Source organism: Thalassophryne amazonica, chromosome 14 (assembly GCF_902500255.1).
Source record: "Thalassophryne amazonica chromosome 14, fThaAma1.1, whole genome shotgun sequence".
In the NCBI taxonomy this organism is placed as follows: Eukaryota; Metazoa; Chordata; class Actinopteri; order Batrachoidiformes; family Batrachoididae; genus Thalassophryne; species Thalassophryne amazonica.
In genome coordinates, this window is record NC_047116.1 from 95,832,895 (window position 1) to 95,856,743 (window position 23,849).

At 39.3% G+C, this 23,849-nt stretch overlaps 3 protein-coding genes across 3 annotated transcripts in view; 1 reads left to right on the forward strand and 2 right to left on the reverse strand.

The window, feature by feature from the left end:
* Window positions 1–1,848: 1,848 nt before the first annotated feature.
* maip1 (matrix AAA peptidase interacting protein 1) lies at window positions 1,849–5,269 on the reverse strand. The gene is made up of 5 exons (XM_034186894.1): window positions 4,956–5,269; window positions 4,791–4,862; window positions 3,995–4,121; window positions 2,317–2,452; window positions 1,849–2,161 (listed from the first exon to the last, which is right to left on the reverse strand). The coding sequence occupies exons 1-5, from the start codon at window positions 5,244–5,246 to the stop codon at window positions 2,083–2,085; spliced, it is 705 nt and encodes a 234-aa protein (XP_034042785.1). The 5' UTR covers window positions 5,247–5,269; the 3' UTR covers window positions 1,849–2,082.
* A 195-nt stretch (window positions 5,270–5,464) lies between these two features.
* On the forward strand, window positions 5,465–21,639 carry tyw5 (tRNA-yW synthesizing protein 5). The gene is made up of 8 exons (XM_034186884.1): window positions 5,465–5,613; window positions 7,030–7,184; window positions 7,263–7,332; window positions 7,408–7,452; window positions 9,588–9,725; window positions 17,473–17,560; window positions 17,675–17,791; window positions 18,492–21,639. Exons 1-8 carry the CDS (start codon window positions 5,533–5,535, stop codon window positions 18,800–18,802), a joined length of 1,005 nt encoding a protein of 334 aa, XP_034042775.1. The 5' UTR covers window positions 5,465–5,532; the 3' UTR covers window positions 18,803–21,639.
* lrrfip1a (leucine rich repeat (in FLII) interacting protein 1a) overlaps window positions 21,568–23,849 on the reverse strand; it is a 127,489-nt gene continuing 125,207 nt past the window's right edge. The window contains exons 27-28 of the mRNA XM_034186097.1: window positions 21,889–21,993; window positions 21,568–21,780 (exon numbers count right to left, since the gene is read on the reverse strand). Of these exons, the coding sequence (XP_034041988.1) occupies window positions 21,673–21,780; window positions 21,889–21,993 (213 nt within the window). The 3' untranslated portion in view covers window positions 21,568–21,672. The remainder of the gene's footprint in view (window positions 21,781–21,888; window positions 21,994–23,849) is intronic.

The following is a 23,849-nucleotide window of genomic DNA, read 5'->3' on the forward strand; positions in this document are numbered from 1 at the left end:
TGGGTCAAGGATGAAAGCCGCAATAATGGAAAGTTGATAAATATTTTAGAAATGAGTGATTTTTAGCTAACCAGTATCGACGTTGTACTGCACCATGGCAGATCAGGGATTTAAATGTTATTGTGGTTCATGTTAGTTTAACAGGGTTGTTAGTGTGATTGTGTTTTTGTAGTTCAATTGGGTTAGTCAGTTAAGTGTTATGTTGCCATTACCATGAGTGAGTTAAGTGTCGTGCTTTGGATGCCTTTCACCGCTGTTTCTGTTTGTGCATGTCTAGTAATAGAAGTACCTGTTTGCAGCAGAATGCAGAAAAGGCAAAAAGCTCTCTCTGTGTGTGTATAACTTTATTACGGACAAATTGGGGAGAGCTGACATTTACCATTTGGTATGCTTATGTATTTTGGGGCAAGGATGAACACCGCCAAAATGCTATGGATATTAGCTAACAACACTGAACAGCGGACACTGCTACACTCTGGACTAACATGCCATTCCAGGAGGGGGCAGTAAATCATCTTTATATTAAAAGCATGAGTGCGGGTGTGTGCGTGATTTTGTTTAGTAACTTCAATGTAACTACATAATATAATTGTAAATACATTAAAATATATGGATGGCACAAGAAAGAGAAAACACTTATTTCCATTGTGGTCCATTTAAAAATCAAATGACAAAATAGATGTAATAATAAAATAAAATAATAATAGTGTGTAGATGATAACAAAAAACTAAACAACTTATAAATACATTAAGACAGCAAATTAACATTTAAAAATTACATAATTAAGAGGAAATAAAAGGACTGAGTTCTTCTTCTAAAATTGTTGGTCTAAGGTTCTAAAAACATTCTGGACTCACACCACTCCAACTCATTAAACAAGCTTTGCTTAATTTATTAACACCCTGGAAAAATGTCAGCTACCAAACACGACCCAATCTAGACCCATGGATCCCCACAGGCAACATAGTTATGTAATAATAATAGGCAGCATGGTGACTTAATGGTTAGCACTGTTGCCTCACAGCAAGAAGGTCGTGGGATCGATTCCCACCTGTGGCCTTTCTGTGTGGAGTTTGTGTGTTCTCCCCGTGTTTGTGTGAGTTTTTTCCGGTTGCTCTGGCTTCGTCCCACATCCAAAGACATGCAGGTTAGGTGAATTGGAAATGTTAAATTGCCCATAGGTGTGAATGTGTTTGTCTGTCTACAAGTATATGTGACCCTGCAACAGAGTGGTGTCCTGTCCAGGGTGAACCCCGCCTCAGGCCCTAGGACTCCTGGGATAGGCTCCAGCCCCCCGTGACTCCCAATTGGAGTAAGCGGGTATAGAAAATGGATGAATAATATATATATATATATATATATATATATATATATATATATATATATATACACACACAAACACACACTGGAGAAAGCCTGCAGGACATCCCCTGTAGGTTTTCCCATCGAGACTCGAAACAGCTGACACGAAGCTCGTGTCTCGATGCTGATTCATGATAAACTCACTCACTGGAAATCTAATAGTGAACAGTAAATTGTAATAAATCTTGAAAGTATTATTTTAACACAACTGCACCTAAATGAAGCAGATGTTATGATGGACACCACACACATTATTTTGTAACATCAAACATGTAGAGTTGGAGAACACTGAGGTTGAAATGACTGACACCGGAGTGTATGCATGCGTTTGGACTTAACTGTACACATGCACATACAGCACATCAAGCAGGATCAGCAAATAATACTCAAGTGTTTATTCTGAGTGTGGGAACACTTAATCTCAGTCTTCCACAGCAGTAGTTCAAACCCAGCTAACCAGTTGGGTCAACAACACGAGACATATAAAAAAAAAATAAATAAATAAAAAAAAACTATCTCAGAGCAGATGTCTTGCCTTTTCAAATGTGAGTTGTGTATGACTGAAGACTCTGTTGAGGCTTTCCTCAGATGTCCTGTTGTAGACTTTATTTTCTGTTTTCTTGTGGCGGACAATTAACTGTTTCCATCCAGGTCCAATTAAACGAAATACGGATGGAGCGCTGCTATCTTCAGCTAGCTTCTACGGTCACAAAACCACCTCAGTCCAAAAATTTGGAGTGCTCTATCCGTGTGATGGTCCAGTCTGGTGGCACTCCTTTAGTAAACTCCCTCTGAAATCTGACAACAATCCAAGTCAGAAAGAAAGATTACAAGAGGGTCAATCAAAGTCATGCAAATGTTATTTCAAACAGAAATTCAGTGCGTTATATTAAACTGCATTTATTATTATATATCATTGGCTCTGCCTGCTCCAAAATACACTGTATACTCACTCATATTTTGCATGTAACAGTTTCTTAGCTTCGTCACCAACAGCTACCGGAAAGAGGCGTGCTATTATGGCATCTTCAGGAAGCTGGGCACTTGTCAGATACCAGAAACTCATCAGAATACTCACAAACCTTCTCCCTGGGGAAAATAAAGTAAAATAACAAACAGTGACATAGGGTACTTCATCCTTATGCCAAGAGGAAAACGAGAGAACCGTTGGTTCAGTAGGTCATCTGGCAAGAATCCTCAGATTCATGAAGAACTGAGGACAGAGATGCATTTTCTATGGTCAAGTCTGAAATTAGTCTGATAATTAAAATTTCTCAAATCTGTAAAGACGCTCTATGCACTTGTGACACAAAACTTTGCTGGACGATATCTATACTGCCTAAGAAAATATTGTGATAAATGACAAATCATGATGTAATTTTAAGACTATTTTATGCCATAATATTGCATAAAAATGCAAATAATTCAAGATTTGTCTTTCTTTTAATTCTATTGTAAGAGCCACAACTTGATCCAATTCAAGTTAAAGTTAAACTAGCGTGTTGTCCGTGGGGATCCACGGGCTCTAGATCGGGTCGTGTTTATAAAATAGATAGCTGACATTTTTCAAGGGTGGTAATAAATTAAGTAAAGCTTGTATCATATACTGGAATGGTGTGCGAGTTCAGAACCTTAGACCTCAATTTTAGAAGAGGACCTCAACTCTTATTTCCTGTTAATTATTTTTTTTATGTTAATTTACTGTTTTAATGTATTTATAAATTGTTTAGGTTGCTGTTATCATATACACACTATTATTATTATCATCATCATCATCATTATTATTATTTTAGTATTACTTCTATTGTGTCATTTTATGTTTAAAAGGACCAAAATGGAAATAAGTGTTTTCACTTTCTTGTGTCATCCATGTATTTTTAATGTATTTACAATTATATTATGTACTTACATTGAACTTACTAAATAAAATCAGGTACGCAGTCACACTTTTAATTTAAAGATGATTTACTTCCCCCTGCTGGAATGGCGTGTGAGTCCACGAATGTAATTAGCAACATCCATTGTTCAGCGTTGTTAGCTAATATCCGTAGTTTCTCCACAAATATTAGTCCCATCAACGTTTCGTTTTGGCAGCATTCATCCTTGACCCAGAATACATAAGCATTCCAAACGGCAGCTGTCCCTTGATTGTCCGTGATCAAAATTGTATGCATGCATGGAGAGCTTTTTTGTCTTTTCTGCATTCTCCTGCAAGCAGGCACTTTTATTTATTTATTTTTTACACACCCACAAACAGAGACTACATTCATGGTAATGGCATAAGCATACCAAACGGCAAATGTCAGCTCTTCCCAGTTTCACACACACACAGAGACAACTTATAATACAGATATAATGCAAATTTCATGTTTCCTCATTTTGTTACAGTTCATGTCATTTTATGTTATACAGAGCTCATAAATAATGTTAAAAACTGGTTGAAAAATGTCATCATGTCGCTTCAGCTGGCTGTTGCATGGGCACCTCCCACACAGAGCAGAGCATAACTGTATTGATTTTTTTCTTTATGGCTTTGTGGTTATTAAATCATTCTGTGTATAAGCCAATAAACAAAAGTAAAAACAAACAAACACACACAAAACAGATGCTTCATGACACAGGTGTTCTCACCGTTATCATCGTAATAAATTCCTACATCTTCAGGTTTTGTGTACATTATATCATCCGGATCTGCAGAAAGTGCCTTCTTGTAGCTTGATGGAAGCAGGTTGCACTTTTCCTCCAGTTTTCCAACCAACTGCCAGGAAAGAAAAATTAGGCAATACTGAAATGAAAGAGACATCAAAAACTGTGGCCTTTGGGTCACTGTGTGACAAAGTCTACACTCAACACCACGAGAAAGACAAAATAACACTCAACACAGCACAAGATCACTGAATATTCCTCATAAAATTACAGTGTTCATCATGAAACAGAAAGAACACAAAAAACAGTCTCATTAAGACACCACCACCACCACCACCACAACACCCCCCCGAGTTAGAAGCTGCCCTGGCTGTGATTGGCAAGTCGACTGCTGCTTCATCGGTTCATAGTCAAGTCACCCCACTGTGACCTCACCCCAGGTGAAGTCACCCCACTCTAGTAACACAATATTTCAATTCTGATATGTTCACGTACTAAATTATTTTTACAAACCATAGACATAATAGACTGTTATTACTCAGGTTTTGTTAGTGAGATGACGATTTAAGGTAGAGAAATGTAACTGTCAGGTAAAAAGCCCATTGTTCTATATATCACACTGGCAGGTACCTAATTTCAAAGCATGGATAGTGGGGGTGACTGCTCCTGGGGCCAGTTCACAGTGGGGTGACCTTCACCTGGGACGATTTCGCAGTGGGGTGACTTCACTCGCTACACGCTTCATCGGTCACAGAAAGAGGAACTGGATAAATTTACTCACATCATTTGCCACCAGCCCCTGTAGAGCTTCAAACTGACACAGTGACAGCAGCCTGGACACCTGAGAGAAAGCCTGCAACACATACCAACCAATCAATATTAAAATAACAAATGAGCAACACCACTAAATCTTCCACAGATTTAATTTATTTACTTTGACACAGACCTGCTTCGCTCCTTGTATGAACTCTTCGACGTTGAATTCGTGGTCAAAATAAGATCTGATCAAAAAATAGTAAACGCGCGTGCGCAGCCAGTGCACGGGGTTGGTGAAGTTCAAGAAAACAACTTTGTTTTTTCTGTGTCCTTCGTGTTCAGAGCTGAAACAGCGGCCCGCGGTCACCGGCAGGGCCGGTCCCCGTCTCAGCACCAGGCGACCTTCCCGCTGTAACCGACAAACACCGAATACCGACGGAACAAACCGGGAACAACCTCTGAGCCTCGGAGTCAGCGACATCTTTGTTCCTCCCGTCCGTCCCACCGCGTGTGTCTTCCGACGAGGAACACCGACAACAACACGTCTACTAACAAACAGTGACTGTCAGTTTATTAACATTTCTTTAATAAGCGCATTGATGTTAATTAAAGGACTATATTCTAAACTCTGTAGTCGACTCCTTCATGCTGTTTTGTTTGTTTTGTTTGTTTTGTTTCTACGGGGGAGACTAACAGTGTGACACCGCTGGAGCTGCGGACTTCCGCCTCCGAAGAGTTTCGTCTTTTACCGAAACAAATCAGGAGAAATGGACCTCCAGGACAGACTGGACGTCCCCGTGTTCACACAGGTAGACAGAGACATTTTTCTGCGAGACATTTACCCAGAGGTAAGGATGAACTAAATATATAACTCGGATTAATAGCAAACATATGTACGCTACTTAAAAAACCTCTTTCTAAAGATTTTTTTGTACAGACGTGACTATTTGAAAATGCCCAAAAGTGCATTTAAAATACGCATATACAAATTCTGCACTTGAAATCATAATTTGAAAAGGATGCTTATTCCTGCACTGACCAGTAGGAGGCAGTGTTCACCAGACGGCAGCTCCTCGTGGGCCAAAATACGAAATGGAGCGAAATGGGGACTGATAATCACGAAATGGGGGTAAAATGTAACTAAATGGAACAGACCGACCCAGACTGAGTCGAAATAAGTACTTTTATTTATTTGTTTGGCTTTTGTTTTTGTTTTTTTTTTGTGTGTGTGTAGGGGCAGGTCCGCCATCTGGCGTTCAAGAGATGAAACTTCAGTCAGTGGGTCATTCTGCTCCATTTTGTAACGTTTTAGCCCCGTTTTGTTATTATCAGTCTCCATTTCACTAAAAAAAAATTTAATAAAAATACTTAATTTAATTATATTTGGAGTCACTTTGATCTATTTAGCTACGTTTTACCCCCGTTTTGTTATCAGTCCCCATTTCACTAAAAAAAAATTTAATAAAAATACTTAATTTAATTATATTTGGAGTCACTTTGATCTATTTAGCTACGTTTTACCCCCGTTTTGTTATCAGTCCCCATTTCCCTAAAAAAATAATTAAATAAAAGTACTTAATTGAATCATATTTTGAGTCAGTCTGGGTCAGTCTGCTCCATTTCGTTACATTTTTCCCCCCATTTCATGATTATCAGGCTCCATTTCGAACCATTTTGCTCAATTTTGTCCATTTCGTATTTTAGTATAGCTGGTTCCGGATTGTTCCTTTTCTGGGACAATCTTCTAAACACTGGTGTTTCAAATATATAAAAAAATGTATTAGATTTATTTGACAACAACAATAAATGTCCATAAAATACTTAAATTTGTATTTACCAAAGATAACACACACAGAGAGACACACACACACAGAGACACACACACACATGTTTAGATTGTGGTTCTCAACACAACAAAACAATCATAAGACAAAAATACAATATGACACAAATGTCAAATAAAACATTTTAGGTCAGTGTTTCGAGTTGGTGTTGTCATTTGCAGTACCATCCCCAGTCACAGTTTCTACCCATTGTTCAGTTTCAGTTTTCCTGTTTAGTTGTATATTTTGTACCATATTTGGTGGCACAGAAGAGAAAAACCCTCAGCACTGTTGAGCTGATCAGAATTCTATATATGAACTGAAATGATAATTTCCAATTTAACAAATGTATTTGGCATAATTTTTTTGTTATATTGTGTCTTATTATGTATTATATTATCTCTTTAAAAAAACATAAACACCAAACAATTTATTTTCCAGCGGCAGCCAGCTGTGCTCAGAGGTGTACCTCTTGGACCGTGCCTGGACAGGTGGACAGTGAAATACCTCGGAGAGAAAGGAGGTAACAAAGAAGTGAAGATTCACGTGTCTACTGTGCCAAAGATGGACTTCCTTCACAAAAACTTTGTGTACAAGTAAGTTCTCGCATCCTCATGCTCACAAACGCGCTTCACTTTTTCTGCCTCTTCCTGAACTACACTTATTATTCTTAGGACTTTGCCTTTTAATGAATTCATAAGCAGAGCAGCTGAGAAGAAACACAGTGTCTTCTTCCTCTGTGAGGTTAGTTCATAACAGATAAAGTCACATGCATCACACAGTGCAGCACATGTTGGATTAACAAATGTTTCTGTGTAGGATGAGAGCTATTATCTACGATCGCTCGGAGAGGATGTCCGAAAGGTATTTTTGTCTTATTAAATGTGTGACACCAGGAAAACTATTTATTTCTGTATTTATTTTTTAATATGAAGTGGTACTGCTCTGTAAACATAAAAATAATTGTGCAAACAGCAGAATTCAAAAGTTTGGGAAACCTTGGACTTTTACACATTTCAAAGTTTTTTTAGAGGATATTTTTACAAGATGAATGCATCTTGTGCTTGTGTGTGTCAGTGTGTGTGTGTATTTTTATTTTTTTTAAGTGACTTGTTCAGCTGATCCTGCAGTCACTTGGCAGCACCTCCCTGAAAGCATGCATCCTGTTTTACATGTTATATAAACCTAAATATATAACTAGTGATGCACCAATACCACTTTTCTCCAGACTAAGTACAAGTACATACATTTGTGTAGTCGTCGATACCAAGTACCGATACAAATACTTAATGATACCATTACAGTTATATGATGACTTTGAAAACATGTTTTATTCATCAATTACTTTTTGACTGTAACTGCTACCAGTATCAGTAGCTTTGTTTCTATTTACAAACATTTTACTTAAATCATGTAACTTCACTTTTTGACTACAACAAATTGTCCTTTAACATTAATTGTGTGTTTCTTAACAAACATGACACTGACAGACATTTCACTGAAGTGTAACCTGTGGACTTCAGCACTACAAAATATACAACACCGGGAACTGAACTGAAACTGTCCACTAAGGGCCCCTTCACACATAGTGCAAAGTTTGGTCGATGTCTGGTTGATTACGGTGAAACAGCGCAAAACAGTTTGAAATTAGCGCACCATGGAACATTACAATGACGGGTGTGCACGAACCCGGTGCAAGAGTTCATGCACATGCTAGTGTCTTTCGAGGAGGAACAGTGTGAGGTGGAGCACATGGCGCTGCTTATGTGGAAGAAATAAAAGTAAAACCAGCTGGTACGTGTGGAACCACATTGCGCCGCTTATGTGGAATAATAAAAAAAAACAAAAAAAAAACCACACCACCCACTGGATGCGAACTCGTGCCTATCAAAAGCTCTGATTGCCAGTCAACAGTGTTACCACTGCGCTATGCAGCTGTTCTTTGAAAGCTGCGGGAATCTGCCTCATATCAGGAAGGACATGGAAGTATTACCAAAAACATTTAAATCACACACCATATAAAAACACCGCATTTATCAAGCGAGCAATATACGAGGTCTATTAGAAAAGTATCCGACCTTATTATTTTTTTCAAAAACCATATGGATTTGAATCACGTGTGATTACATCAGACATGCTTGAACCCTCGTGGGCATGCAAGAGTTTTTTCACGCCTGTCGGTTACGTCATTCGCCTGTGGGCAGTCTTTGAGTGAGGAGTCGCCCACCCTCTCGTCGTTTTTTTCATTGTTTAGGAATGGCTCAGAGACTGCTGCTTTGTTTGATCAAAATTTTTTCAAAACTGTAAGGCACAACTGAGTGGACACCATTCGATAAATTCAGCTGGTTTTCGGTAAAAATTTTAACGGCTGATGAGAGATTTTGTTCTGGTAGTGTCGCTTTAAGGACGGCCCACGGCGCCTGATGGCGATCTGTGCTTCGAGGCGGCAGCGTCTCGCCGTTTCAAGTTGAAAACTTCCACATTTCAGGCTCTGTTGACCCAGTAAGTCGTCAGAGAACAGAGAGCTTTCAGAAGAAGTCGGCATGAAAACAAAATGAAAAAAACAAAAAACAAAATGAAAAAAAAAAACAAAACAACAACAAAAAAAAAACCCAGAACAAAACCTCATCAATAAAAGCTGCATGAGCAGGATTCAAACCCAGGTCTGGATATTGGCAGGCCAGCTGCTTATCCACTGATCTACCTGCTAGTTAGTATTATTGTTATTAAAAGGTTGTAATACTTATTTATTTAGCATTATTAAAAGGTGCCATGTATATATGTTTTTACAGTGAGTTTATATGATTTTTGGAAATTTTTATTATAGAGAAGTCTTAAACTTTGTTTTTTAGTCATAAAAAATTCAAATGTTTAAAAAGCCAAGGACACCCACAGTGGTTTGTGCTATTTATGATAACGTCTACATTTCTTCATGTACAAATACTGAGTGGTTGTTTGAAAGTCAGAATGAGCTGTGACACATTTCATCTGTCTTGCAGGAACCTGCTGACCTGAGCAAACAGTTCCCCGACCTGGCCCAAGACTTTCACGTCCCACAGTTCTTTGAACCTCATCAGTTTTTTTCCAGTGTCTTCCGGATCAGCTCCTGTGGGCTGCAGCTGTGGACGCACTACGATGTGAGTGTTGGCGACGCCCACTGATGGTTATAAGACCGGTATTAACGCCGTTCTTTTTTCAGTAAGGAGTGATCTAACTAATTACTGTTTCCATCGTTACAATGTCATTATGGTCACTGACAGTAAAATGTGGTGCGTTACTATAATTAAGCTCATTGAAGCTGTTTTCATCTGCAGGCTCTCAGCAGAGCAGCAAGTGTTTCTCTTTTCTTTGGTGGGGGCAAGACAACCACATAAGTGATGGTGATTGGCTAAAACCTCCTTCACACAGGGACGGGGTTGTACAGCGGTCACGAAATTGAGTTGAACACCACATGACACCAAAGAGGTGCTTAGCTGCCTTCAGCACCTTAGGTCCACTAGGTTTCCTCTCAAAAACCACCATGATCACGGTGAAGTATGAAGCTGGACCTGATTTCTGCAGAAGGGTCGCCAAGCCCAGAAGACGCACAAATACCACACAGGGCACCCCATGACTGCTCGACAGTTGCGCCACGGCAACAGCACATCATCCTCTGTAGCATGACCAGAGTTAGTTAGTTAGTTAGTTTATTAAGATCCCCATTAGCCACTGAAAATCAGTAGCTATTCTTCCTGGGGTCCTTTAAAATTCATTACATTCATTTTTCAATACATACACATAAACACACACACACACACTCCTTAAGTATGAAAGCCCATTGTTAACTCTAAACTCATGAATTTCCACTTCCATTAAAATCAAATCTGAATAACGTAACATGCAAGAAAAAGTACAGCTCATTTGAAAAATGTACAAAAAAATATAAAATTAAAAATAAATATAAATATACATACACATATATATATATATATATATATATACATACATGCATATATGCACATACACATAAACATAATCATAATTAGAAATTCATAATAACAGTAAAAAAAAATATAAATAAATAAATATATATATATATATATACATACATACATTAGATCATTATGTGAATAGGAAAAGTTTTTTCTTCTGAAACAACTTTTTGTTTGTTTCTGACACCAAAAAAGTAGGCAGTGCATTCCAGGCGACCATGGCACGATAAACAACAGTGCATTGCATTTGACCCGTTCTACACACAGGGAGCAAACCTCTTATGTTGCTGCTTTGACAAGTTACATAATTATGAACATCAGAGAAAAAATAATTTACTAAAAATAATTTCTGGACTATTGGTTATAATAACATTTCTAATAAATGTTAACAAAAATATTTTCGTCTGCATTTTACCATTAGCCAGGCCAGTTCACTGTGCATTGATGTTACACTGGTTCTGTATGGACAACTCAACACAATTCGTGCCGCTTTGTTCTGGGCAACCTGTAACCTGTGCAAATTATTTTCAGTTGTATTTGACCAAACCACAGAAGCATAATCCATCTGGGAGAGCACTAATGATTGAACTAACTGTTTGGTTAAATGCTGTGGAATACATTTTCTGCAGTGTCTGATCATACCCATACTGCGACCCATTTTCTGCAACATATTTATGTGACTAGTCCATGATAATTTAAAGTCTACTATTACACCTAATAATTTTGTTTCTTCTATCTGTTCAACTTTAGTTTCCTTTAACTTTAAATGGAATTTTTGTTTATTTATTTTTAACATATATTGTGATCCAAGTAACATACATTTAGTTTTCTCTGCATTAATTACTAACTTATTACTTTGAATCCACTGTTCCACTACTGCCAACTCGTCATTTAAGATGTTACTGAGTTGTTCTACAGTCGGTGCAGATGCATACAATGTTGTGTCATCTGCATATATCACCATAGTTGCATGTTTTAATACAAGTGAAAAATCATTGGTGAATATAGAAAATAACAGGGGTCCCAGACAACTGCCCTGGGGCACTCCACAACTCATTACCTCAATCTCAGAATAGCTACCATTGAAAAAAAACGTTATAGTCTCGATTACTTAAATAACTTTTAATCCATTTTAAAGCCGATGACTCAAATCCATAGCAGCTCAATTTATTCAATAAAATATTGTGATCCAACACATCAAAAGCTGCACTTAAATCTAAAAATACAGTGCCTATGAGATTTTTATTATCAATTTCATGTAGCCAATAATCTGTTATTTGAGTGAGTGCAGTTGAAGTGGAATAACCTTTTTTATATGCATGCTGATAAATAGTATTTAGCCCATTAACTGAAAAATATAATTGGATTTGGTCATATGCCACCTTTTCCATAATTTTACTTAACATAGGTAATAAACTTATTGGTCTACTATTTTTACCTGATAATGGTTCCTTGTAGTTTTTAATAAGAGGAATTATTTTTGCAGTTTTCCACTGTGTGGGAAAAATACCTTTAGTTAATCTTAAATTTATTCTGTGAGAGACTGGTAAGTCAATTATATGAGCCACCATTTTTATTAATTTAGTTTCAAGGTTATCAATACCAGCTGGTTTATCCTTACTATTTAGGAGCAATTCTTTAATTTGATTTTGTGTGACTTTATTAAACTTAAATTTGCTTTCTTTCTCCCTCATAATATACTTCCTTATTAATTTATAAGAAATATTTTCATCGTGTACTGGTCCCATGTCATTTCTTAATTTCTCAATTTTATCTTTAAAAAACACTCAAATAATTTGCAATATCTTTTGGCGTAGTTGTTATTTTTTTCTTCCCTAATATCTCATTTAATATTCCCCACACTTTTGCAGGATCACATTTTGCATCTCCAGTCTTACTCTGGTAATATAAACGTTTTTTTCCTTTTATTCAATTTAGTCACATAATTTCTTAGTTTACAATATTTATTCCACTGTACTAGATTATTACTTTCCAGTGCTTCCTTTTTGGTTTTATCTCTTTCGGCCATATATTCCTTAAGTTTATTGATCTAACCACAGAGCAGAGATATTTCTTACAGCTCGCTTTCTTATAGGAGCATGTTTATCCATAACTTGTCATTAAGGTATTAAAAATCTCCACATCTTTACTTGGGTGCTGTTCTTGTGTTACTTCTGAGCAGTTTATGCTTTGTACATCTGTAACAAAATCATCCTTGTTAAAATGCTTAAGAATTCGTTTACTAATAAATTTTTGACCAGGTTTAGGTACTTTTGTTTTTCTTATAATTGCAGTTAAATTGTGGTCACTGCAACCAACAGGAACAGAAATTGCCTCAGTGCATAATTCTGGAACATTTGTAAACATTAAATCAATTAGAGTTGCTGAACAGGTTCCATCAGCTTTTACATTTATTCTAGTGTATTTACTGACAAGTTGTCACATATCACATGTTTTAGCAGTTGAAGATAATTTATCTTTTAAAGCACAACTTTCAGCTTTGAAATCAATATTAATATTATCTCCTAAAAAATAAATTTCATTTCCTTTATCACATACACCATCTAACATTTCACGTAGTTGGTCAAGATACATTACTGAAGCATTTGGTGGTCTGTAACAGCACCCAAGCAGCACAGGTTTTAAATGAGGTAATTGTAACTGATGTTGTGTGGGCCGCTGAAGAGGAGGTACTGCTGGCCCACCACCACCAGATGGCGCCCTGCTTAAAGTGCGGGCTTCAGGCACGAGAGGGCGTCGGAGCCACTGGGAGTGACAGCTGTCACTCATGATCAGCACCAGCTGTCACTCATTCAACTCATCACCATCACCATAAAGGCCGGACTGCAACTCCACCTCCTCGCCGAGAAATCAGCTACCTTGGAGGTAATATTCTCTGCTGTATTTAACGCTGACTAATAGTCTGAACTTCTTTGCAGCCGTTTTCCTGTGGTGTTGCTTTATCTGTGGGATTGGCATTTGGTGTGATCAGCGACGGCTTCGCTTCACACCCCAACCAGATAAGTGGTTAGACAGGAGCTGCACGAGTGTGTGACTGGAGGTGGAGGTGCTCCCTCCCAAAAGAACACAGACTGTGGGATTACTGAGTGTGCGTACTCACACTCACCTGTACTGTTTCTGTTCTCTGCCAGCAGTACCAGGTCTGACAGCTGGAGACGATGACCACCTGGGGACACCAGGACTTGGCAAGCTCCGGTGTTCTTCAGATCCGTTGGCGGTGAGGGCCGTGTGGGATCCGGCTCGGTTCTGGACGGGCGTCTCCTATCCTCAAGCTGTCCACACGTCACCCAACGTGTAATTGACTGTAGTTCCAAACGGTTGTTGTCTGTATTCCGTTGTGCACAATTTACAACATTAAATTGTTACTGTTTGGCTTATCCATTGCCTGTTCTTTTACGCCCCCTGTTGTGGGTCCGTGTTCCTACACTTTCACAACAACTGAATCCACATAATTTCAATTCCTTGATTAAGATCATTTCGGATTTTAACTGGAATGTGGCTTTGAACATAAGTTACTCCTCCACCATTTAAATTTCGATCTAATCTATAAAAATTATATCTATATATACTTAAAGAGGAGCTGTTAATAGTTGAGTCCAAATAGGTTTCTGACAATGCAAATACATGTAAATTATACTCCTGTATTAAATTAAAAACTTCATTCACTTTATTCCTTAAACTGCACACATTCAAATGAGCTATTTTAAATCCTTTTTTTTCTACATAAAAATTCATCCAATATTCTTGCTATAATTTTACTTTTAATGTTACATAGAGCTTTCATAACAAATAAACACTGATAATCACACTCCATTCAACCACACACTCACACATAAATTCACCATGTAATAAAAACATATCAACTGAGCTGCCTGCTCTGATATATATATTATATAAAAAAATTATATAGACGTATATATATATATATATATATATATATATATATATAGGCTTTATAACTATGGTTGATTACTTCCATTAGTCCTTAACTTATATTTCCATATCAAGGATCAAAAATTAAGTGCCTCCTGCGCTCAGTCCCAATAGACCTAGGCCCTTTAGTCCCGTATGTCCCGACATGTGTCCTCGTCCCCACTTGTCTCTGGAACTTGTCTCGAGTTTATCCAGTGTTATTTATCCCTGGCTCAATGGCAGTTTTTACATACGTGTCCGCCGCGCTGTGCTCAGTAAACTTTTGTCTCACCTCTGAATGTTATTATCAGCGTGGCTGGATGAAGCATCCCGTGCCTCACTCCAGCGTCCCGCAGTTTTGTCCTGATCTCCCAAAAACTGGCTCGTTTCTTTGCCATCTCTGCAGATAGGTCCGGGAAAATCCTCAGTTTCATTCCTATGTGTATCACCCCCTCTTTTTTCACAATTTTCAGAATCTCCTCTCTCGTCGATCTTTTCTGAAGGCGCACAATCATTGCTCGCTCCTTGACTTTCCCCGCTGGGCCGACCCGGTGCGCCATTTCCACCTCTGGCTCCGACTGTAACTTCTCTTCAAACAATTCTTTAAACAACTTGGACACGTAGTTGGTCGGATTACCCTTTTCAGTGTCCGTTGTTAAACCAAATACTCGCACATTCTGTTTTCGACTGTGTATTTCCAGCCGCTCTGCTTTATCTTTTAAGTTCCACATTGACTTTACGCAGCCCCTCACACACCGTCTCCAACTTTGCCACTCGCTCCTCCATTGTCAATAAAGTTTCGTCCACTTCATCAAGCCTTTTTACGCAACCAGAAATGTCGTCTTTGATACTTTTATATTGAGACAGCACCACACTTATCTCTCTTATAGTGCGGATCAGATCAGCCAGTTCAGAGTTGCTTAGCGCACCTGTTGCTGCTTCGTCATGTGCCATGGCTTGTTGTGTCTCACTTTCTGCCTCTCCTTCGCTTGCTTTAGGCTGCAGCCTTTGCTTTTTCGGCGACATGGTAATGAGTGTCTCTTGCGTTGATATGGAATTTTTTAAGGCACTTTGCCTAGTTTAAGAACCTTAATTTCACCAATTTACCAGAGCTCGGCGGCCTCGCCGTGTTCTCAGCTGCTGCGCATGCTCAGTAGCTCTGCTTGTGAAGGCACAATGATGGCAGCAAAGTGACATGAGTTTGGACATGAACTCTGAGGAAAAAAAAGAGCAATATCATAGCCAAGGGGCGTGCGGTGATTGGGGCTGTGCAACATGATTTTTATGAATAAAGTTAATTTTATAAAACACAGTGAGTTTGTGCAGAGGTGGCAGACTGTCTCCTGTGAGTGCTTTGGGGCAGTGGAGGGCTCCAGTCCCATGGCACCACCCGCTGCTCATCGAGGACAAACACATCGGTCTCAATAACACCAGGAAAAGTCGCTAGATTTCTCGCTAGTCTCTTTTTTGAAAAAAAGAAAAAAAAATGCTAGAAGGGTCTGAATAATTGCTAACTTGGCAACACTGCAAAATACAACATTAAAAAGCTTCCAAAAAATATTTTACAATGCTGCAACAAACAGAACAGCATTTTAAATTAAAATCTTCAGCCAAACAAGTTAAGAAAATTAAAATCATTCAACTGCACAGAAGCACAATACAAAAAAAAGCAAACGAAAATCATTTTGGCACAAAATGTTTTAAGTATACTTCTGTTATGATGGAAAAACAGGACACTTGACAAATGACAGCATGTGCACAAAGGAACACTCACTGTTACAAAGCATTAAAGCAATAACCACACTGGTAGACTGGCACCACCTACTGGCAAGAAAAGTAACAGCAAATGCTGCCTTCTGATTCTTCCACTGCTTGGTTCTTCAGTCTTCTGTACTCCTCAGCCTCCATGTCGGTGGCGTCCCTCGGTGGCAGAATTCCACTGAGGGAGTGTTAGCAAGGCGTTTTGGCTGAAATGTCATCCATTTTCAAACTTAACTGAGGTCTTGACCCACTGCACCTTTTCTGTTTGGTGACCCTAGAACCTCCATTCCAGAGCATGTTGCGCCATCCAGTAAAATTTTTGACTCTGCCCGATAGCTGAGCAGCTAAGGTCATGACAAGACGTCTTCAGTCTCTCTTATATAACGCTGAGTGGATCCTTGCCATTTGATTGCTGCTTTGTATGTCACGTGACATGGATTATTCGCCCCATTTGTGTTGTGTTGGATTTAGCGTGCAATTTGGTTCCATTTAGTGTGCAAATTTGGTTCCATACATTTTGTACCATTGCATGCTGTGAACCCTGCCCACTAGTGGGGGCAGTGTTTAGCTAAACATGCAGAGTTTGTTTTGCTAATTGATGGTGCTAATTATTCTAACACACACAAAAAAAAACCCAAATCTACTCCGTTGTAAGCTGTCTGGAGGCATGAAGAGCTGTTCAGATGAAAAGATGAAGCGATTTTTCACTGGACTGAGGAACTACACAGTCTTTTTTTTTTTTTGAAGTACACGAAGTCAGTGCAAAGCATCACATTTTATTCAGTGAAAGCTGGAATGTACCATTTAACTCGGCTTTGCCTCGTTGAATGGTACATTCCAGCTTTCACCTCATGAAATATTTTCACCATTGAACTCAAACATTCATTATTTGTATAATAGGTGAAGGGATAACTGCTTTACATTCGTGCAGTGGACAGAATATTTTCATGCATTGAAAAGCAGAACACCAGCTTTCAACACAGGCAAATATTCTCACCATTGCACTCACAGAAATTCATTATTTGTATAGAATTCCATTTCTTCCATTTAACAGCCCTCAGTCTTACATGCTGCAGCGTCAGTTTAGGGAGATCCAAACTTGTGCCTGCCGTGGTGCACCTGTTGATCTGTCCAGTGAGTGTGCAGGCTGCAGCTTTCGTGGTGTTTTCGAAGGATACAAGCTTATTTGGGGCTTTCATTCTTGGTTTCATTCTTTCAGGTGATGGATAACCTGCTGGCTCAAGTGACGGGAACAAAGAGGGTGGTTCTCTACAGCCCCCAGGATGCATTGCACCTCTACCTGACAGGCAAGAAGCTGTGGAAAGATTCCAATGGCTGGCTGAAGGCTCATACTGGAGTCTGCTTGAATATTTTAGGGTTGGCTGCTGGGTTTATTTTTGTACATGTTTTATTATCATCAGGGGATAAGTCAGAGGTTCTGGACGTCGACTGTCCAGACCTGAAACAATTCCCTGAGTTTGTGAAGGCCAAGCGGTACGAGTGTGTGCTGGAGCCTGGAGATCTGCTGTTCATACCTGGTAAGAAGATTCATCCACAGTTCTACGCTACCCCCGAAACTACTGCACGCACCCAACGTTTTCAGTGAAACAACCAAACCCGTTATTACAAATATAAAGTTGATAGATATTAACAGAGTTTTAAACTGTCATCAGAGTTTTCCACATATGTAACAACATACAACAGGTCATTCCATAAGATGTCAACTAGAGGCTCCTGTGTATTCTTGTGTGTGTGTGGGGGGGGTATGTACATGTAGTAGTCTCATGGACAACTCCCAAAACTGTAAAATACAGAACATTAAAATATTATCCCCCCTCCATTGTTTAATACATTTTCCGTCCAACTTTGAACTTCACTAACTCGCTGCTTTCACATGTAGAAATGAGAAATGATAGAATTCAAAAAATCTGCCAAATTTAAAGTCACTTTATCCACACTGAAAGTATGGCTCCATAACTACTACTAACAATAACACCCTAAACCAGCTCTGCCAAAGAGCTGAAATCTGATTTATATGTTCTTACCTTTGCGCTTCCAAACATCACAGTGTTCTCCATGTTCATACATCTGCTAGAATTATGAAAAATGTACACATTTTGAAGTTTTCATAATTTTTTAAATGTTAACCTCACAAATACAGACAAAAGATTAACCCCAACTACTATTAGTTTCATGAAAATCTACGGTGCCTAAAACAGTGCTGTGTCCCTTTTCCAGCCCTGTGGTTCCACAACACGCACGCTCTTCAGTTTGGGGTCGGCGTTAATGTGTTCTGGCGCCATCTACCTTCAGAAAGCTATGATAAAAAGGATCCTTATGGCAATAAAGACCCTTTGCCTGCAACTCGAGCCCTGCAGGCATTGGAAAGAGTCTTACACATGCTTGATGAGCTCCCACCAGACTATCGAGACTTCTACAGGCGCCGAATGATTCAACGCATTCAACAGAGGGCATTCTGTGATGGTCAGACAAGTACAACACTCACTGACACAACATCAGAGTGTCGCCCATCAACTCAACCTGGATAAATGTCCAGAACTGTGACTGTGGCCGACACTCAGGTCGACTCCTATTTGGAACATAACAGCACCAGTTTCAGTCATGTGGCCTCTGGAAACGTGCATTTTTGTTCACCAAAAATTAGTTTGACATGGATCATGTTGATTATGAACAGACAATCGTGAAAGGGATGTTTGTTTGTTTTGTGGTGACAAGAAGTAGTTCACTCATTTTTTGTGCCACCATTTAAAAAAAACCAAAACGGTACACAAATTTACCTTTGCTATGATGAGATGAAAATCTGAGTCTTGACTTATTATGATCTCGTTCACGGACCCGCAACAAAGTATTTACATGCCTAATGAGATAGTTGTAGATGTCCAGTTACTGGATATCAAGGACAGATTTGCATGCCAGCATCTCCACATCATTGGCAGTAAATATGGGTCCTGAAGACTAATCCACACACTCTGCGCTATATGTTTATACTTTGCTGACTTCCCCACAAGAAGTATTTTGCCGTTAGGTTACATAATTTTGGAACATTCATCTGCTGTAAACAATTGATTTCTTTCCACATTTCCATCCAACATGGAGGTGTACCATGTATACCATAGAGGGTGTGGTTTGATGATGTAAGTGCACACCTTTTATTGGTAAAAGTGGCAGAAACAGTGCCATGGATGTGTTCAGTCTGTATAACTGATTGAAATGGTGCATTTACACACGGCCAAAACCAAACTTTTTTTTAACTTATAATTTCCAGATAAGGCATATAATTACATAAATAAGTCAAAATGGTTGCTTGTTCATGGTATGTCACGGTGTAATGTGGATCAGGACTCTGATCCACCTCATCTTGGTAGACATCTGAGGTACAATAAGTCCTTAATATTATAAAAATAAAAAAGCTTTTAGCTACAGTGTGTAAGGTTTACAGTATTTTCTGGACTAAGTTGCACTGGACTATTAGGCACACCTGTACAAAAAAATAATAAAAAAAATAATTGGCCCATTATTTATCTACTGCATTATGTATTTACAACACAAACACCAGGTTGGCAATCGAAAGTTATAGAGGTAATTAATGTTAATATATGAAGCACAAAAAAGAGTAAATTACTTCTTGTCACCACAAAAGAATCAAATGTGCATTGCAATTAAACGTTTGAAAAGAAATGTATATTTGTTTTTTGTTTTTAAAAGATCAATTAATCACTGATATGTTACATCGCAGGACTTCTTGGTTGCTGCTACTTTAATTCAGTCCCAGATTCCTTTGCAGTTGAAAGCAGCTGAAACACACGGCCTGCTGCAGATGGTGAAATGATGCAACAATCAGTGAAGCACAGACTTATGTGGTTTGAGAGTTTATTGCACAAAGATTACAGTTCTTTGTTTCCTTCCAAACATTTTAAAGCTTTGTAAACTGGAGCAGCATGGTGTCGATGTGCACGGTGTCTCCTTATAACTGAGTCCCACTGTTGCCACAGTTCAGTCTGTCTCAGCATTAATGTGCACAACGCACAGAGAGCCAAACAGTGATGTGATCAGCTCAACAATCCTCCTGGATCTTAGAACAAGTGCAGTTACACATGGTGAACCCGGCCACACTGAGCGCCAACATCAGGTGAATAAATGAACTACGTGTGAAAGCTGGTGATTTGTTTAAATGCATTTTTTTTCATCTATGTATTACTGACTTTGCAGTGCTGCATGTCCTCAAAAAACCTCCAAAACGCTGTTTCAACACAAAAGGCCCTATATTCACAATCTATTCCACACGGCGTAAAGTGCACAGCAAGTGCATTTGGGGCTTGTCCAGCAGAGCATAACATGAGCACAAAGTAGGACACAAATGCCTGAATGGCCTCAGGAGGTCCTCATGAGATTCCACACAGAGACCCCTGCAGCTGTTTTAATGGTAAGATAAAAACTGTTCACTCTGAGATGTGCTTTGATGCAGATATGGGTTTTTTTCTGTTATGTTTGGAGTGATTAGACTTTATAATGTCTTTTGGTATCAAAGCATAGACATTACACATTTGATGATGCATTAGAAGTTTATACTGTAAAAAAGTATAAAGAGCACTTTTTAAGCTGTTTGTTGGTGCTCCCTGCCCGCAGACCTGGGAAGTTGCGTGTGTGTGGGGGTACAAACCACTTAAGTGGCCACTTATTGTGTATTAACATTTGTTTATTTTTTTATTTTTCTTGTCAACTTGCTTGCATTTTCGTGTTGCACGCTAACATACAAGTTTGTACGTGTGTTATGAGCCCACGTATGTATGGTGCATCTCAATATTGTCATAAATACCAGAAAAGTCTGTGTGACCACTTCAAAAACATGGGTGCTGGACATGAAAACGAAAACTGCATCGGCTGGAAATGAGCACTATTTGCACTGTGCACCCACTTTGCACCGGGTGGAAGATAGGGCCCATAGCTGACGGACATTTAAACAGGTTTGTTGTGGGTGCAAATGAGGAAAATACATGTAGATTTGCTGAAGACATGACAGAGACATCAAACCCGATCTCAGCTGTGAAGAGGACGGGTCATGTTAACTGTCTGACGGGTTTGTCTCCAGTATTTCTGCGCTCCACGTGAGCAAGGCAAATGAACGTGTTGACTCTTAATCAGATGCAGAAGCAGCATCAGGAGAGACGGCAGTGCAGTGGGTTTTTTTTTTTTGTCTGGAGAAAAGTGTTCTTGGTACCGTTCAGTCCCAATGCACAGATCCATGAGACTCACGGGTCAAAGACACGAAATGGCACATTCCTGGTTGGGTTTCTTTTTTCTTGGACTTGTGATGACCCTGTTTGTTGATTTTGTTCTTTTTATAGTGTCGCTATCAGGTGGACAAAAAAAACAAATCCAAAGTGAAGTCGGGTTGCTGCTACGGAGTCTGTGCCATGCCACGAGTGGTCTTCATCTTCTCCAGTCTTTTTGAGAGGTGGCTGTTGTTGGATTCGAGTTCGTCCACCTTGTCCAGTGCAGACCGCAGCTGTTGTGTCAAACCAAGGAAAGATTTAAAAAATAAATAAATAATAATACAACAATTCCAGCAGAAGCTAAGACGCAGGATTCCCCCGAACGGTAAAAGCAAACGCACCTCTCTCTGTAGCCGTCGTTTCTCTGCCTTCAGCTCGTCCTCCACCTTCTCCGAGTTCTCTGCTGCAGACTTGTAGCGGATCACCTGACCCTCCAGTCTGGTCACCTGGACAACACAGATGCAGTCACATTAACTGAGTTTAGCATCCAAGCTCCACGCTTCAGCCATAGTTATTGAATTTATTGGTTTATGGATTTTTCTGGGACTTGAGGGCCAGGTTTGGTCAGGAAAAATAATAAAAAAAATTAAAAGTTTAAATAAGTGTTTTTGGGAATTAATGGGTTTGACTTTTAAATGCAAAATTATGCACCAGGACCAAAGTTTTCTAGTTTTATTGTGAACAAAAATTTGCTGCTGATTTAAATGTTAACATGTCGATGTGGCTTTTGGACACATAAGAGGTCAGAACAATGTTATTGACGCTGTGCTGGCTGATGAAGACCGTGAAAACAGCCATTCATGGTGGAGCCGCGGAGCAATCCACGGAGTCGTGTCACAGATGTAAAAATCTTTTTGGGAAAATTTAAAAAAAGTGGAAATCCACATTTCCACGAAAAACTTACATGCCTGATGGCGTCCAGGAGCTGCGTCTCTCAACTTCCACTGACGTCCTCACAGATAATGAAAATACAAAAAATCCTGAAGGCCTTGTCCACATTCCCCACACAAGTAAAACGTGCCATCACTGCGTGCACGGGGGTCACTGCATGCACGGGGGGGGGGGGGGGGGGTCACTGCAGGCCCAGAACCATTAGATGTATTTCCACAGCAGTCCTCAGAAAAATAAATAAATACAACCCCAATTCCAGTGAAGTTGGGATGTTGTGTAAAATGTAAATAAAAATAGAATACAATGATTTGTAAATCCTCTTCAACCTGTATTCAATTGAATACACCACAAAGACAAAATATTTATTGTTCAAACTGATAAACTTTATTTTTGTGCAAATATGGATGCCTGCAACACATTTCAAAAAAGCTGGGACGGGGCAACAAAACACTGGGAAATTTGATGAATGCTCAAAGAACACCTGTTTGGAACATTCCACAGGTGAACAGGTTAATTGGAAACAGGTGAGTGTCATGATTGGGTATAAAAGGAGCATCCTCAAAAGGCTCAGCCATTCACAAGCAAAGATGGGGGTGAGGATCACCACTTTGTGAACAACTGCATGAAAAAATAGTCCAACAGTTTAAGAACAATGTTTCTCAATGTTCAATTGCAAGGAATTTAGGGATTCCATCATCTACAGTCCATAATATAATCAGAAGATTCAGAGAATCTGGAGAACTTTCTACATGTAAGCGGCAAGGCCAAAAACTAACACTGACTGCCTGTGACCTTCGATCCCTCAGGTGGCACTGCATTAAAAACCGACATTATTGTGTAGAGGATCTTATCGCGTGGGCTCAGGAACACTTCAGAAAACCATTGTCAGTTAACACAGTTCGTCGCTACATCTTCAAGTGCAAGTTAAAACTCTACCATGCAAAGTGAAAGCCAAACATCAACAACATCCAGAAATGCTGCCGCCTTCTCTGGGCCCGAGCTCATTTGAAATGGACAGACACAAAGTGGAAAAGTGTGCTGTGGTCTGATGAGTCCACATTTCAAATTGTTTTTGGAAATCATGGACGTCGTGTCCCCCGGACAAAAGAGGAAAAAGACCATCCAGATTGTTACCAGCGCAAAGTTCAAAAGCCAGCATCTGTGATGGTATGGGGGTGTGTTAGTGCCCATGGCATGGACAACTTACACATCTGTGATGGCACCATCAACGCTGAAAGGTACATCCAGGTTTTGGAGCAACACATGCTGCCATCCAAGCAACGTCTTTTTCAGGGATGTCCCTGCTTATTTCAGCAAGACAATGCCAAGACACATTCTGCACGTGTTCCAACAGCGTGGCTTTGTAGTAAAAGAGTGCGGATACTAGACTGGCCTGCCTGCAGTCCAGACC

Coding starts and splice junctions, on each gene's coding strand:
- maip1 (XM_034186894.1), bottom strand. CDS start 5,246: ATGTCGCTGACTCCGAGGCTCAGAGGTTGTTCCCGGTTTGTTCCGTCG. Junction 4,863..4,955: donor TCATACAAGGAGCGAAGCAG/GTCTGTGTCAAA, acceptor TATGTGTTGCAG/GCTTTCTCTCAGGTGTCCAG. Junction 2,453..3,994: donor AATTTATTACGATGATAACG/GTGAGAACACCT, acceptor TATTTTCCCCAG/GGAGAAGGTTTGTGAGTATT.
- tyw5 (XM_034186884.1), top strand. CDS start 5,533: ATGGACCTCCAGGACAGACTGGACGTCCCCGTGTTCACACAGGTAGAC. Junction 5,614..7,029: donor TGCGAGACATTTACCCAGAG/GTAAGGATGAAC, acceptor TTTATTTTCCAG/CGGCAGCCAGCTGTGCTCAG. Junction 17,561..17,674: donor ATTGCACCTCTACCTGACAG/GCAAGAAGCTGT, acceptor TATTATCATCAG/GGGATAAGTCAGAGGTTCTG.